The 17,540-nt window shown below is 48.0% G+C and overlaps 1 protein-coding gene across 6 annotated transcripts in view; it reads left to right on the forward strand.

Moving 5' to 3' along the window:
• Positions 1-8,692, forward strand: part of RNF111 (ring finger protein 111) — a 399,764-nt gene extending 391,072 nt beyond the window's left edge. For 4 of the 6 annotated variants that reach the window (XM_078685178.1, XM_078685180.1, XM_078685182.1 and 1 more), the window contains one exon: positions 7,578-8,692. In XM_078685178.1, coding sequence (XP_078541304.1) covers positions 7,578-7,695 — 118 coding nt within the window. In that variant the 3' untranslated portion in view covers positions 7,696-8,692. The remainder of the gene's footprint in view (positions 1-7,577) is intronic. The other 2 variants (XM_078685183.1, XM_078685181.1) reach the window with 1 other exon arrangement.
• Positions 8,693-17,540: the final 8,848 nt, after the last annotated feature.

Here is a 17,540-nt window from a genome sequence, read left to right on the forward strand (position 1 = left end):
TGTGGTGAACCAGGCGGCCATCATAGGGCATTTGGCAGGGTGTTGGAGGGGTGCGAGCTTGTCTGCGCAGCAGAAGATTCAGCAGTGAAATTCTTTGGCTGCGGAGTTGGTGTCGATCATGGCGCTGGGGTGTCTTGGAGGAGGGTGGTGTTGAGGTGTTCCTTTGTGACCTTGCTCCAGTTCCTTTGTGGCGGGCGTAGGGCGGGCGCGGGTGCGATGGTGGTGTTGAAGGTGAAGTGAACGCAGTGGTGGTCTGTCCAGAGGGACTGGGTGGTGTGGCTGAAGCGTATGTTTTTCCCTCCTGCGAAGATGGAGTCGAGGGTGTGTCCAGCTCTGTGAGTGGGCGTGTTGACGAGCTGCTTCAGTCCGAGGTTGTCAAGGAGATTGATGGAGTCGGGATCGCTGCAGTTGTGAAGTGGAAGTTCAGGTCCCTGAGTAGAATGTAGTCCGTGGAGGTGATGGCGTGGGGTGCGACGAGCTCAGCGATGGTATTTGCGGACTTAGTGCGGGGTCCAGGGGGTCTGTAGACTAGGGTGCCGCGTAGCGTGGTCCTGGGGCTGGTCTGGATCTGGAAGTGGAGGTGTTATGTGTTGGAGTGGGGGTGTCGCTCGTGCTGGAGGAGGAGAGTCAGAGGGGGTCTTGTGTGTGATGGCGAGTCCTCCTCCTGGGCGGTGAGGGCGGTCCTTTCTTTGGATCTTGTAGCCATCTGGGATGGCAATGGCGATGTCGGGGACGGAGGTGGCGTTGGTCCAGGTCTCAGTGAAGAAGGCAGTGTCGGGCGAGAGGGTGTCGATCAAGTCCCAGATGTCTACGGCGTGCCGGAGTAGGGATCGCACATTGAGGAGGATGCATGTCAGGGTTTCAGCGGTGTGTGCGTCCGGCGGGTCTTCGACGGTCGTGGGGACTTTGTCAATGGTGAAGGATCTTCGGCAGGGGAACTGTTCGTGGGTGGTGGTCGGTGAGGATCTTTTGCAGTCGGTGTATCTTCCGGGATTGTGTGTGTGTGGAGGGTGGTGGAATCGTAACGGTGGGGCCTTGGAGTTCCAGGGTACCTGGCGCTGGCCGCGGACGGGCTTGCCTTAGGCGCGCCTTTGGCGCGGCCGCCATTAGGGAGGGGGAGGGGACGATCAGCTGGGAGGCGGGATTAGAAGTGGAGGGGGCGAGGGCGCAGGTGCAGTAGCGGCGGGACGGCGAGAATCGGCCAACAAGCTTAACTAGGGAAGCAGACTAAAACACAATAAAATCGGCACAAACCATAACGACTAGCCCACAATGAATAAAATAATTACACTCAGGCAGAGGTGACTGGCACGCTGGGGACTCAAACCCCTCCCAGGAGAACGGCAGGAGGATCGACAGCAGAGAAATGGGCGCAGAGCTGCTGGGGAGAGTGTGTGTGTCCTCGACCAGGGTCAGGGGGCTTACTTGTACTCCCCCCATTCAGAAGGGGAGGGACGATCAGCTGGGAGGCAGGATCGGCAGTGGAGGGGGCGGGGCCACAGGTGCAGTAGCGGCGGGAGAAAGAGATTCTTAGAAGGAACAAAAAGGATTGCCCCACCGAGGTCAGCTCCTGTACCCACATGGAATCTAAATACAGTGCTTTCCCAACTGTCAAAACCTCTCAAACCCATGCACAAGGCAGGTCTTAAACACATCACTCTTAAAACAGCCTTTCTTACTTCACTACAGAGAGTGAGTTACAAACTCTAACAACACAAGAGCCATACCTACAAATTCATAAGGAGAAAGTGATTTTAAAAACAAACTCTCACTTCATACCATAGGTAGTATCAAAATATCACTTGGACCCTAATATTCTACTACCAATTTTCTTCAAAAATCCAAAAACTAAAGCAGAAAAAAGTCTCCATTCCCTAGAAGTAAGGAGAGTTACTTTACTATTTACAAGCAACAGATGAAATATGCAAAACAAAACAATTGTTTGTCGCATACGCTCACACAACACAGGATCACCAGTCACAAAGGCAACAATTGCACAATGGATAGTGTAAACCATCCAATCATGTTATGCTTATGCCAAAAAAAACTGATTATATGGCCTACAGCTCACACCACTAGAAAAAAGGAGCAACCGTAGCTTTCATGGCCAATGTACCCATTGATACTATTTGTGCAGCAGCAACATGGGCATCACCACACACCCTTACAAAGCAATACTGTGTGGACATACAAATGAGTAAGGAGGCTCAAATTGGACACCCGTTCAACACCCGTTTGCTATTTATTCAGTTCACAAGTGTTAACATTTTTCCATCCATATTCTTTAAGTAACCAAGGTAAGGCCATGGGTACTTGGTCTCATGACGCATGATTTTATTTTCAATCAGCTTTGTTTCAGCTTACAAATGTATGCTATACAACAGAACACAGTTTCTTTAAGGGCGCATTTGGATCAAAAACATGTGCAGAACATAAGAATCATGACAACACCAATTAATAAATAAGGGAATCACCTTAAGCTTATGCATCAACACTTCCGTAGTAGTGCAATATTACAAACATTTATCTTGAGTCAAGATTACAAAGGAAGTCCTATAATATACCCTTAATATAAGTAGACTATTCTCATTGTGCAAATTAGAAATAACGTACAGATACTTCTCACTACCCAGAGCAGTGCAAATATACTGATAAAGTGCTATTGATGTGGACTATGTAGTCTAGAAAATACTGGTCTTCGCCTAAAAACATTTCCCAAATCACTTTAACCACAACTTCCTAAAATGTCAATCTGATAAAAAATCTTACTCAGTACTGCAAGACTTACTACACTCTGATGTGTCGATAGGCTCAAAATGCTTGACTGTAGGTGTTAAGAAGGATGGATTTAAATTGACTCCAGGCACAGCTTCCTACATCATATTCCATAAGTAATAACACAGTACTTACAGGACCTTTACCCGCCTTGTTATATATGTAATACTCATCTAGGTAACATTTTGTTCGGAATGGTTTGTTTAATATTGTGAGGGAAGAGGTCTGGTGATATTCCAAGCAGCATAAATATATGAGCCTACCTTATTAAAAATAGATTCTGACTCCATATGAATGCATAAAACCATTGAATCCGTGCAGTATCTAATATTCTTCTTTAAAAGAGGACGAAGATATCGCTGCTAGCCTGCACTAATGTGACACAGAGTAACATGAAATGTAGAATGGTTTCTTCGCCCCTTGCTTACAATTACAGGCTTCTGCACCTCTGGTTTCATCAGATCAGTTGTTGATATACAACCTTACCGGCAGTGTACCTAAACTACACCTTGTATATATGGATCTTTTTATTTCTGGAAATAACTGATCCAAGTATCGTACATAGCAGGGAAAGATTGTTAAGGCCTGGAAATGCATCACTGATTTACCCCGCAGCTGTGCAGTGTTATATTTCCAAAACTTCTCTTTTACTAACTGTACACTCTTTGTGATATAGACTCCGGATTGGACCAAAACTGGAGGCAGCCTGTGGTTCTCAAAACAGTTTGTTAAATGTTTGATTGTTAAAAGAAATTATAAACTTTTCTTGGCAGAGCATGCTGTTATCAGCTGAATGCCTTGCAGTATGCAAGCCTATTTATAATTCAGCCACTTCACACTGATTCCTGTAAACTACCTGAAGATCCCTCTGTGCTATTAAATTGAAAGAGCAAAAAGGGTCCAAACTGGGGTTGCATGGTGAGAAAAAGAACGATGGATTCAACCGAGATCTCTTGCCTGTGGGTGAATGTATGATTTATTCAGCATTCAGTCCATTATTTGTTTGCGTAGCACATTGAATTGAAAGTAGCAATTGCTTAAAGTAAATTGCACTGTACTTTCAAGACTATTAGTATATAAATGCAAATTAAGGAGTAATCTAACCATATATGTTCGGAATATGTCGGAATTAGGTGGCATGGCTTTCCAGTCATTCAGTGTTAGCACCTTGAGATTGTATTATTCCAAGAAGTGGACAACCATGCTTTCCATTCACAGTTTCACGGAATCATATTGCAAACTTCTCCTCTGCCTGTTTTTCATGCCTTTTAAAATCTAGTTTTTATAGTGTTATAGGAATACTGTGATTCACTGTAAAAAGCTAAATTAAATGAGGGGAGGAAGCTTTGATAGGAATAGCAGCAATCATTGTGAAAATCGATATCACACGCAAATAGAAATCTCCAGATCCCTCCACAGTGTCAGAATGGAAGACAACAGTGGATTAGTGTGGAAAGCAGGACTAGCCTGTATACCGAGCTAGAGGCAGCCCTCATGAACACTGTAGAGTTTGGGAGCGTTGGTGGGTGTATTACAAACTGGTTAATGAACGATGTCTTATAAATCAGTGAAATGCCTGAAAGAGATTCTTGGAAGCAAAAGATGGTGATTGTACTGGTTGCTTACTACTTTATTTTGTTTAGTCGTCAGATTCATTTGGTTTTTCCAACCATAAAAACCATACAATATGATGTAAAATCCACCAGATCAAAAGTTGTAAAAATGACGAATATAAAATGCAGCATGGTGGTAGAAACGCCAGAACAAATGAAAACATTTTATCCAATGGATTCATCCAGCAAAATCATATCAGGATAATCCAGAAAATGTCAGGTGCAACATTTGTTGAAAGCTAAAAGGCATAATAAGCAGCTTATGCCTCACTATTTCCAGATGTCATGTCAGAGATGGCCGTAGACTTAGCTCATATGGCCCAACTCCACTGGAAGTATTTGACAACAACACAGACTACCACTTCCCTTGTCTGCGTGCAGAAAAGTCTAAGCACCTGGAGATAATGTCCACTACCTAGCCGTCAACATATCGGAATGATTCAGCAACCTCTAGGCCAGGCATAGCCAGGGCAGAAGATCAAATGTAAAGGTCTTTTCTATCTGATGGCATACTGGACAGATGGTACTTATAGCAGCATTGCACTCTATTTGGCAGCAAAAAAGAAAGCAAGTATAGTGCCATATCTTAGCTTCAAAAATATCTTTCTGGTGGCTGGGGCAATCAAATAATCAAACAAGAGTTCATATTCCATGTTAGGTTTTAGGTCAATACAATTATTGGAGATGGAGTGGTCATTAACATTTCTTATTTCCTGTTCCCATTTTGACCCCTTAAAGTTTTTTTTTTTTTTTTTTTAAGAACACCCCTCATGAGGTGGCTTAGATGAGCGTCATTGCGCCAAGACTCAGCTCAATGAGTAAATTGCTTATAGAACTTATCCACCTGATCTTGTGGGATCTTTCTAGTTTCACAATCTCCAGGAACTCTTTGTTATTGCTATCAAGGGCCAAGGGTCTTGTTGAGTTTTAGCTGAGCCTTGGTAACTATAGGTAAGACCCCCCAGGTCATATCGTAAGGGGTAACAAAGGTGTGCTTCAATAAAACTAATAAAGATGATTTATATACTTCAAAAATCTAAATTAAAGTAAAAGATCCTGGAATGGTAATTGAGGGTATACTTGGATGAACTCATTCCTCGATTTACAAACTGTACATAATGCTTGCAGTCATAGATCCTCCTGATGATTAAATTCATAGCTTGTGATTCTAGGAAGGGTAAGCATGCTGTGATAAGTAAGTTTGCCTTGTCTAGAAGAGGGTGTCTTTTTTTCAATATCCAATCTGTAAATAGTCCCTGCTATCTGAGATCCTCTTGTAAGGATTATTCTTAAGTAGAAAATATCAAAAGGATGCCCAATGCTAAATGACCATTTTCTGATAGAGGCCTCTAACCTCAGATTCCTCACTTAAGAATATTCCCCAGGTGTCAGACTGGATACGGAAAATCTTGAGCAGTACCTCTGTGCGCTGGTAGGTCGAAGCATATGGCTCCCAGTTTACGTCATCTGCATCAGAAGTGACATTGTGTGCCTATATAGGTGCCACCTTGGCACACTGACATCCATTCCTTTTGTTACGCCCCAACTGTGCATATCCGGATAGCTACCTTTGGTCACAACTGTTTTTGACTTTTTGTTGACATTTTGTAAATTTACTTCTCAGTGTGCTAGTATATCATACCCCCTGCAAAACCTTCAGGGTTAAAGCCTTGCGGGGATTGCCACAGGCAGATGTTGGTGTCTGATCCCCAATTAGTTTCTCTTCGGGGCTTGGGGTCGGAACACGATCCTAAGGCCTGCGTCGAGTGGAAGTAGACTAACTTAGCCATCAATGATTTGCGGATCACGAATACGCCATCCGGAAGTGGTGCAAGGTCTCTTCCGAGATTAGGTAGAACCATGGCTTGATCTAGTCGCCACTGCAGAGAATGCACAATGACATCACTTCTGCACGCTGGAGTTTCCAACGCCGCTGTCGCTCGGAGACCAATTTTGCCTTGAGTGGAACTCAGGACTCCTGTACACCTTTCCGCCCACACCTCTCCTGCCTAGAGTTCTGAAGATCAGGAGCGAGCAGGACCAAGTCATTCTAATGACTCCAGATTGATCACAAAAAGTATGGTATCCAGAACTCCTGAGCATGAGCCTCGGGTCAGAATGAATCTGCGGGAGGATCTCCTGTTGCGGCAACAGGGCAGGGTCCTGCACCCGAACTTGTGCATGCTCCACCTAAATGTATAGAGCTTGAGTAGTGATAGTTGAGGGTTTTTAAACTCCCTCCCCAAGTTTGTGATGTCATCTTGGCAGCCAAATTAGCAGAATAATTGTGAAAAACTTATGGGGGCCCGAGGATTTTTTCTTTTACAGCGGGATGCAGCATTAAGAAGTCCTCTGCAATAGGGGCTCTCCATCAGGCCAAACCCGCCACTAGTGCGTTGATGTGTGGGGTACCTGTCCGGGACATCTGCCAAGCTGCCACATGGACGTCCCTCCATATGTTCACGAAGCACTACTGCTTGGAGAATCAGATCTGTTGGTATGGGCACTGTTCTCCAGGATGTTTTAATCCAAGCCAGTTTGCAGACCCACCTCCAGGGTTGTATTGCTTGAGTATCTATTCTAAGGTGAGGAATCTGCTGTTAGAAGTCTCTAACAGAAGAACAAGTTACTTGCTTTCGGTAGCGCTTTTTCTGCAAATACTCTGCAAATTCCTCATCAATCCTCTCAGCTCTGCAGACTGGGCTTTTTACTCAAAAGATCACTTTAGGCACTGCACACTGGTAAAAAAAAGTAATATTGTTTTTATGTAGAGCCGAGTTTTTAGCTCAGAACTAGCCATGGAAAAAGCTGATGTAAGCATGCTGAGGTGACACCTATATAGAAACTGCGATGTCACTGCACAGACTACACCAGCACAGAACCAAGAGGCATGCAGAGGTACTGCTCAAGATCACCTGGTTATAGTCTGATGTATGGGGAGTATTCGAAGGTGAGGAATTTGTGGTTGGATAGTCTCTACCTGAAAAGGCGTTACTAAAGGTAAGTAACTTATTTATTGCTACTGAATTAACATTCACAGAAGAACAAAGCTGAGCAGGACAAGAACGTTTAGCCCTTTGTTATTCATTAAATTCTATATTTCTGTTTTCTAAGCCATATTCTTTATCCAAGTAAAGAGAATTTTAGCACTAACTTCTCTTTTTTTCTGTGTGTGTTTTAAAATGACAGGCGCCTCCCTTGTATGCACCTCTTCCACCAAGTATGTGTCGATCAGTGGTTGATCACAAACAAGAAGTGCCCAATCTGCAGAGTGGACATTGAGGCACAACTGCCTACTGAAAGTTGACATAATTTTTCAGAACTCTTACATCCCTCATGCCCCACCTGCTCCTCCTGGTACTGCAGTCAACCAAAGATGGCATGACTTACCTGCGCAGATTTGGAAGCATTGAATTATGAGTGCTGGCTCTGCTGCATAGTACAACTAATGCTATAGACCTACAGTTTGTATACAGTCAAGTTTCAATGTATTTATAAACCTTTTTTTTTTTTTTTTAGATTTTGTTTTTCTTTTTTCATTTTATTGTAATTGTGTTTTGGCATGCTTCCGTGTATGCGTTTCTTTGCACATATGGGCTTTGTGAACCCTAAACTTGCAGGCAAGACTAGCTTTTCTAATAGTAAGTAGAATTGATTTTTTCCATAGTATCAGGCTTATTGGGAATATGATTTCATCCTTTACTAACCAAGAATTTCTTAATTTAATCACTCATGTATTCTAGTTTTTAATGTATAAAGATCATCTAGAAATAAAGATAATGTGTATCAAGACATTCCTTGAATAGGAAAAGACTGGCTGCTGTATAATTAAAATATCAATTTTAAATCGGACACCATTGTTTTAATACTGGGAACAGACCTACATGCTATATGTTTTTGGATAACAGAATACATACTGCTCTCCTGAGTTTTCTGGTCAGATCATGTCTCTAAGGTGTTTACAGTTTATTTTAGCACAATGCACATATATTTTGAATGTCAACATTAAGACTGCTGTTCACAGATTGTATTTATCATTTTATTACATCTGAGATCTAATTCAACTTTTGCTACTGTGAAACGGCTCTAACAAACACTAATTGTTGATTTCACCTGGCTGGGTGCAGATAATAGATGAGCTATCTGCTTACACTGATATTGTAAACAGAAAATATACGATTTCAGGTTAGAATTGCAGTTCTTATTGCAGGTATCCATGCATTCATGGAACTTATAAAAGTCCCAGGATCTCGTTCCCAGGGATTTTTATTAGTTTTTAATTTAATAAACTTAGCTAAAATCCACTTGTGTCCTGTTTATTTCTATGTTGCTTGCTGTGTTACAAACATCCTAATTTCTTTACTATTTGGGCTATAATCTGACATTCACCAAATTCAGATTTCATTATATCCTGTTGCAGATGCATTCTGCATACAACTGGCCGTTGTCAGAAATTGTCTAGCCTTGCATTTCAAAGTTTTAATTCGATTGTTACTGATCACCGTTGGATGTGTTTGCGAATGCTGTATCTGCTTTGCTTTCGGTGCAGCAGGAGGCAGAGTTTGAGGATTTGATACAAGGATTAAACCCCTCGAATACGTACAGTAGAAGGTAATAGTTTTCCAATTATTTCTTTAACATTTCAAGTTGGTTTAATGTCACTATGGATGAAGATGGAACGCCCGTGCTGAAGTCTTCACAGTGAACTAGTTCCTCTGTATGAAGAAGGAACACTTACTACAGTGAACATATGTACAGAAAATAGTTTGCTCTTGGCTCCACAAGTACTCTGACCTGCAGTTGGTCCATCATGTATGAAGTGGGCAGAATATAAAGCTTGTTTCTTGTACTATGTCTACTATTTATGAAGAAGAAAATATGTCACCGGAACAGAAGATCAGGATGTTCAATGCAGATGTGGCTGTAGATACACATGCTTTGCATACTCCTGCCATTTATTGTCGGGTCTGGATGTGTGCAAGTTTTTCTTCAAAGAAGTCTTTCAAATCACAAGGTAAAGAGACTCTTCCTCTTGGTGATAGTGCACATGGTCATCCACTCCATTGTTAATTATTTTTTTTCCATTGTCTGGTTCGGACATGCGTCCCTGCGCTCCAGTTCAAGACAGTTTCAGACTCCTTTTGGTTTGCGATTCACTGTTACCTACCTTCGTCGGTATTGTTAACAAACAAGTTCCCACTTTTGTGTTTTGAAATCTGAAAATTATAGCCTGTCGGATCAAGTCGCTCGGACAGCAGGCTTTTGGCCCTCGCCCTTTGGGGCCTATTATTGTAGCCCCTTCGACTTCTCCATAGAATGCCCTGCTGCTGGAACAGGTTCCTTTCTGTTTCTGCCCGAGGTGCCACAGCAAGTACCCATACATAGACCTTCATATCACCAAGGCCAGAATCACAACTTCTCTCCCCGGGGCTACTACAGTGGGACATACAGGGGCAACAACTGAAAGGGTGGACGCAAAGGTGCTTCCCCACGCGGTGTTGCACTCGCCACAAAGCAGTGACTCCCTTCTCCTTCCCCCGATCATTCCACACCTGTTGGGAGAGGTTTTCAACAGTTTCTCCCCACTAGGCGATCCACAACATTGGATCAATGGGTGTTGGACATTATCTAACATGTTTATTGTCTGAAGCTCATCACACCTCCAAGCATTCCACCTCGCACTCACAGGCTCTCTCTGGAACACCAAACATTACTTATGTTAACTTGTTTTATAGAGCACGTGGCTATCTAAACACAGGCTTCCCAGCGCAAGCAGACATATTAACAGCGAGGGAATGTGCCTAAGTGAACAGATGTCTTAAGTTGCTTTCTTAAGCTCAGGAGATTCCAGTTTACTCTCATATGTATGGGGAGGGAGTTCCAAACCCCGGACACCAAACAGGTGAAGGACCGTCCCCCACTTCTGGCCCATCTCATTCATGGGGTGGCCAGGAGGGTGCAGTTGTTTGACCTAAAGTTTCGAGAACTATTGTGTGCGACAATTAGCTTATTTAAAATATGTGGACCCTGAGCATATTTGATCTTTTCTGCTATGCACAGGGCCTTAAACTCATTTCTTCTCTTAACTGGGAGCCAGTGAAGATTTACCAGTGCAGTGTGCGCTGAGTGAGATTTAAGAATATTCAATAGACTGCAAGCCGCAGCATTTTATATGATCTGTAGGGTTTTTACAACGTAGGCAGAACTGCCCAAGTAAAGCGAGTTGCAGTAGTCTAGTCGTGAGAGTATAAGGCCATGTACCACAGTTCTACATGTTCTGGCCAGGAGCCATTTCAGTGTCTTCCTCAATGCTCTTGACCCAAGCAGTCTTTGGTGACTATTTTACATTGTGGCATCTATCACTCAACTTTCTACACCCATTTCCCCTCCTGAAACATCCCCGTTCCGCCACGTCTTGTGCTGCTTGAGCAGAGGGATGTAGTTTCCTAGTCTTTCCGGTGTGTGTACCGGAAGTGAGAGTCGGCGTTACAGCTGCTGCTGCCTCCGCATTTCCCTCCCGGCCTACCTATTTAAGGCAAGTAAGGGCACGGATGCGCAGCGGCGCGCCAAAGGCAAGCCTGTCTGCGCCCATCCGTACCTGACAGCCACCCGCCGCCAGGACCCCTCTCCGTTTTTACATTTTCTCTAGTTAGCATTAGCTCCCTCTAGCACAAGACACTACATTATTCAAGCCAAGAGCTCAAACCATTTAACAAATCTCATACAGCCATCTTACCTGAAGGGCTCTTGGCAACCTCTGCACCCACACTCTTCCCTAAAGTAGACACTGAAACCAATAAACATGTAACCGTTCGCCACCCTGAACCCCTGCTTAAGACCATAATAGACCTGGATACTGTTCAGACATTTAAACAATTAAAAGTGCTCTACTTTAATGTCTGCTCGATACCCAAACATGCACTAGAAATATGGAGCCTGCTGGATATAGAAAAGCCAGATATTTGTTTCATCACTGAAACCTGGCTCCATGAGTTTGCCCTCCCTAACGAGGCAACCGCGTCCCCTCCCAAATACCAACTACCCAGACTAGACCAAATCTTCAGGAGAGGAGGCGGTATAGCAATAGCCGCCAGGGTTGGACTGGAGATCACTGTATTGGAGACCACTTCAGTGGAATGGTCTGAATCTGATAGAGACTACTAGCCGCAGATTTCTTAACGTAGAATTACCCCCAGGCGTGAGACTGGATCTGGAAAACTCTTTTTTGCCACAGCATCCCTGCGTGCGGGGGGGGGGGGGGGAAGGGGGATGTAGGAGGAGGGGAGGGGGGGAGGGGGGGCGGCACCACGCGACTCCACCTATGCGTCGTCTGCGTACGTGACATCAGCGAAGTCACATAAGTCCCACCCCGGCGTGCCCACATCAGTTTTTTCCATTTCCGCGTGCAGCGTGGATCCGGTCTATGCTCCTGGCCTGTTTGGGCCCTTTCACTTTTGTGGTTATCTGTGTGGAACAGTGTGCGAATGCGGTGCTGTTGGGGTGCGGCCCTTCGGGGGTACCTCCTTTGGACCACGGCGTCTCTGCTTCGCCACAAACTCCTGCAGGAGTCCCTGTGGTGTCGCGGGAGGAAGCTGTGCCTCGGTCGCATCCCGAGCCCCTCTCGGCCCTCTGGAAAGGCGGCGGCCTTGTCAACGGCTGAGGTGACGCCGCTCCCTCGCCGGCGCTGCTGGCCCGGGCGGCGCCACAGGGGTCACAGGACCCCCCTCATCCCACTATGTGTCGAGGCTGGAAGGGGACCCCTTGTCCCCCTCCGAGACCCTCTCGTCCCTCCGCGCAGGTGGCTGCCTCTTAGGAGGTCGAGTCGGAGGTTGAATCGACCTTGGCGGTGCCACATGGGTCGGCGGACCCTGCACGTCCCATTATGGGTTGAGGCTGGCAGAGGGCTCCTTGTCACTCCCCGGGTCCTTCTCGTCACTCCACGCAGGCGGCTGCCTCGTTGGAGGTCGGAGTCGGATCCCTTGACCATTTTGGCTCCGGTCCCGGGCGCCGTGTGAAGTGGGGGAGGCCTGTCCGGTGTCTCCTTTGCAGCCAGACGGTGATGGCGTCCTGCCTCAGGCTGCAGACTCTACAGCGCGGGATGGACGTCGAGTCGCGGACTCCTCTTCGGACGCTCCCTCTTCTCCGGACGCTCCCTCTTCTCCGGAGGGTGGGTGCCTGCTGGTGACGTCCTCACCGGAGACGGGCTGTCGCGTGGTGGCTTTTTCCCCTGGCGTCATCAAAAGGCGGCTCCTCACCATTCCAGAGGCCGCGGTTTTCGCCAGAGGAGCGACAGCTTCCCCACTCCTCGGTCTCTCTTCCTACTTTTCAGGTATGGCCTTTGCCCGCCCCGCTTGGCTTCTGGACGGCCGCCCTAGTTTGCAGTAGTCGCCCACGGAGGAGCTGCTTTCCCCACCGCGGGGCCCTACGGAGGCGCGTGGGGCCTTCACTCGCGCTGTGTCCATGGCTTTGGGTATCTTGCGCATGGGCGATCCGGTTGCTCATTTCCCTGCAGACCATCTTTTGGGGGTTCTCCACCAGGGCTCTGGTGGGAGGGAACTGTTGCTTCCCTTTGAGGGTTCGCTCCTTTCTTCCCAGATGGGGACTTAGGGGTGTCCCGCCACAGGGGACCCGGCGCCCCAACCACTGCACCAGCACCTTCCAGCACCGCGTGACCAGGCGTGTCTTCCTCTCCACCCCTCTGCCTTGAATCCACTTTTGCGGACTTCCCTCTCTGCCGCCGCTGTTGGCTCCACCGTCCCGGGAGGCCCGTTGGCTGGACTCTTGGGGACGCAACATGTTTGCCTCGACCAGCGCTGCTCTGCGGGCTCTTAACACCTTGTGTGTGTTGGCTAGGGCCACCTCTTGTTTGTGGGACTCAGCTGAGTCCTTGGGGTCCTCTGCTTCACAACAGATTGATCAAGTGGACTTGCGGCACCATGCATTGGATGGCCGGGAGCTAGCGGTGTTTATTCTTCGCTCCGCTGTGGACATATCAGAGGTGCTGGGTCGTGCCATGGCCACTTTGGTTGCCCTTTGCTGCCATGCTTGGCTTCGGGACAGTGTGTTCCCGGAAAATATTAGAGAACGGCTGGTTATTCTTCCCCGATGGCACTCTGTTATTCAATGCCCCGGCAGTCTCGGCCATCCAGAGGTTCTTGGCGGGGCTTCGTCGTCCTCCTCCTCCTTCTCCCCTTCAGTGACTGGTGGGTTGATCTGATTATTGGACTTCCTTTTAGGCTAGTTTCCCTTGTTGTTCTGTATGTTTTATGGCCACTCGAGTCCTCCTTGCGGAGACTGTGACTTTGTTGGCTGCTGGGCGGCCCTTGTTGACTGCGTGTTTTTGGCTAAGTTATTTGCACAGATTGGCCCGGAGATTAGGCCTTCTGTTCTCTTGAGCTGCTTGACAAGCCTTCTGTGGGGGTTGTTTGTTTTCCCTCGCCTTCATGCTCCTGTCCTGGAGGCTGTGATGGTTTTGTGTTTTTCTTTCCTTCTTCAAGAGTAACCTGCCCGGCCTTCCGGGGGTCCCGGGGCTATTCTTCATGCTTATGGTGGCTTATTGCTGCCGGCGCCGCTCTCTCTGGTCTGTCGACTTCCGACTGTGGTGGATTCGTCTTTTTTTCCCTCGTCTCCTTGGACCCTCTAAGTTTTTCTTCTTCCTTCTCCTTGCCTTGGCTGGAGGTTCTGTTTCCTTGAACGGGAGTCTGGTGCTTCGGCATACCCTGGCCTTTCCCTTGTTTCCTCTGTTGAGGGTGAGCGGGCCTTGTCGTTCTCCTTCCTTCTTCCCTCACCCCTCTGGGGGTGAGTGGTGTTCGGCTTGTGGGGTTTCCCCTTGCCTGGGGGACGGGCTCCTCGCCCACTCCGTTGGACTGGTCCCCTGTGGGACCCTCTGTTAGGTCCAGGCTGGTGGGGTCCTTTCGCAGACCCTCCTTCTCAGTGGGTATGGCTAGGGTATCTATTCTATGTTAAGGAATCTGCTGCTAGTAGTCTCTATCAGATGTACGAGTTACTTACCTTCGGTAACTATGTATCTGGTAGAGACTATTCTAGCCGCAGATTCCAACACGGCCCGCCCTTCATCCTCGTTCTGCGAGGACCTTTGGTTCTGCACTTGCCTCCCGGTTGGTGGCTAGGTCTTCTGTGAGTGCATTCTTTCTTTCTTTTGACAGGATCATTTGTCATGTTTTTGTTCCGTTCCTCCTCTTTGGTACTTTGTAGGGTGGGTCTATGGGTACTCCGGTGCCCCTCTGCTCTGGTTGCTTCGGGGTTGAGGTTTGCCTTTGCTCTCGTCCCTCCCTTCCCTCCCTCTTGTTACTAGGGGTCCTGGCCCCTCTGCTAACCTTTGGGTTGGGGGTCATCTGGCCGTGCCTTGCCCTTGTTCCTTTGGGGGCTGTCACACTCTGTGCTGGGGTTGCCTTGGAGGTTTGGCGTTCCAGCTCGTCTTGGAACTGGTCTCCCTTCAGTGTTCGTGGTTGGGGTTATACTCCTGCTACATATTTTCATGACATTTTGCATGTGTTCCTTGCCTCGGGGGGAGAGGGGTAGGGGTAGGGGAACTGTCTCCATGCTGGCAGGTTGGCTGCTCAGGGCTGTGCTCTGTTCTTTCTTCTTTCCCTGCCTTTGGGTGCTGCAGTGTTGGCACTGCTCCTTTTGGTGTTAGCTACCATTCATTTTTCTGCTCTTTCGCACACTGTTCCCATGCTCCCACAGTTTGTCTGATGGCTCTGCATTGTGGCGCGGAAAAGTTCTCCAAAGACTGGACTTATGTGACCTCGCTGACGTCACTTATGCGGAGAGCGCCTGGGCAGAGTCGCGTGATGCCGTCCCCCCAGTGCGCAGGGATGCTGTGGCAAAAAAGAGTTTTCCGGATCCAGTCTCACACCGGGGGGTAATTCTACATTTTTTTTTTTAAAGACCTTTATTGTCTTCACAAATTTAACACTTCTCTTCAGCCAACAGCCCGGAGGCAGGCAGCTAGTAGATGTCATGCTGTCACAAAGTCATTTGGTAAAGACAGGTTGTCAACGTTATCAATAGTCGATAAAAAATCATACCAATTTAATCAAAAAGGAGCAGCTATACATGTAATGGAGAAACATCTTAGCTGAAGGAAAACCATGAAGGAATGTGCACAATAATAACAGTACCCACTGTCCTAGTCTCACGGTCTTCCCATCCCATATCTCCTCTGAGCATATTTCGAAAATTACCCAGACCAACTGAATACAATATATGCACCCTAAAATCCTTTTAGATAGTCGTGCCCTCGAATCTTGTGGCACGTGGACCATGCGGCCCAGACTTCTGTCAATGCCTTTTCTTCAGAACTCATACCTCATCATCACCACACTCAGCCGCAGTTAGTCGCACAGGTCTGCCCCTGTTCGACCCAGCCAACCCACCAAAGGTTCCCATATATCTATAGGTCTGGAGCGCTGTGGCATAAGTTCCCAATATGCCGTCAGTTGATCCTTACAATATATAGCCGATTTGATCCAACCTGCAACTGTCGGTGGAGCTGCTCTCTTCCAGTGTAATGCAATTTGCCTCTTGGCCAACAGTAGCAAAAGAGCCACCAATTTCCGGGAGGAACACTGGACATCCAGAACAAACCCCAAAAGCACCATAAGCGGATCTACTTGTAAATCTAATTCAGCTATGTGCCCTATATGTCGTAACACCTCAATCCAGTTACTCCCTATGCTTGTACATTCCCACGTCAAGTGGAAGAACGTTGCATCCTGCTCTCCACACCTCCAACAGTTTGCATCATTTTGGAGTCCCATACAAAAAAGCTGTTTTGGTGTGCGGTATGTCCTATGCAGGTAATTAAAATGGATGAGCCTTAACCTATAATTAGGTGACAGGTTCTCAAGTTGTGCGCAGCAAAAATGCCATTGCTCTTCAGTTATACTAATGTTTGCTTCTCTTTCCCACAATATCCTCGACGAAATTTGCAGAACAGGAGCAGTGTCCTGGGTAATACTATAAATACGTGTTATGAATTTGCGAGGTGAGCTATTGGCGAGAATATTTTCCAGCGCCGGTAATATTGGTGGTGCCGCGGGGAATTCCGGATACCTGGCTTTGCATGTTGCCCTCAACTGATAGTACCGCTCGTGAGGCAATTTCTGTTTGAACCTTGTCCCTGGCTGCTGTAGCTCGCTACTGGAGTAGCTGGGAGCTGTCCTACCTCCTGGGGGTTGTTTGCAGTTCCATCTGGCTGCAGTGGAGGTGAGAGGCGCGGCGAGCGGGACTGCGAGGACCAGCTCTCCTTGCAACACCGCCAGCTGGTTCCTCTTCCCGCCGCGCCGCGCCCCCTCCCAGTGCCACGCCCCCTTGCCTGGAGTCTTCATTACTTCTCGCGGCCCCCGCTTCGCGGGAGCCGCTCGTGAGGCAATTTCTGTTTGAACCTTGTCCCTGGCTGCTGTAGCTCGCTACTGGAGTAGCTGGGAGCTGTCCTACCTCCTGGGGGTTATTTGCAGTTCCATCTGGCCGCAGTGGAGGTGAGAGGCGTGGCGAGCGGGACTGCGAGGACCAGCTCTCCTTGCAACACCGCCAGCTGGTTCCTCTTCCCGCCGCGCCGCGCCCCCTCCCAGTGCCACGCCCCCTTGCCTGGAGTCTTCATTACTTCTCGCGGCCCCCGCTTCGCGGGTGCCGCTCGTGAGGCAATTTCTGTTTGAACCTTGTCCCTGGCTGCTGTAGCTCGCTACTGGAGTAGCTGGTAGCTGTCCTACCTCCTGGGGGTTATTTGCAGTTCCATCTGGCCGCAGTGGTGGTGAGAGGCGCGGCGAGCGGGACTGCGAGGACCAGCTCTCCTTGCAACACCGCCAGCTGGTTCCTCTTCCCGCCGCGCCGCGCCCCCTCCCAGTGCCACGCCCCCTTGCCTGGAGTCTTCATTACTTCTCGCGGCACCCGCTTCGCGGGAGCCGCTCGTGAGGCAATTTCTGTTTGAACCTTGTCCCTGGCTGCTGTAGCTCGCTACTGGAGTAGCTGGGAGCTGTCCTACCTCCTGGGGGTTATTTGCAGTTCCATCTGGCCGCAGTGGAGGTGAGAGGCGCGGCGAGCGGGACTGCGAGGACCAGCTCTCCTTGCAACACCGCCAGCTGGTTCCTCTTCCCGCCGCGCCGCGCCCCCTCCCAGTGCCACGCCCCC

Source organism: Lissotriton helveticus, chromosome 3_2 (genome assembly GCF_964261635.1).
Source record: "Lissotriton helveticus chromosome 3_2, aLisHel1.1, whole genome shotgun sequence".
Lineage (NCBI taxonomy): Eukaryota > Metazoa > Chordata > Amphibia > Caudata > Salamandridae > Lissotriton > Lissotriton helveticus.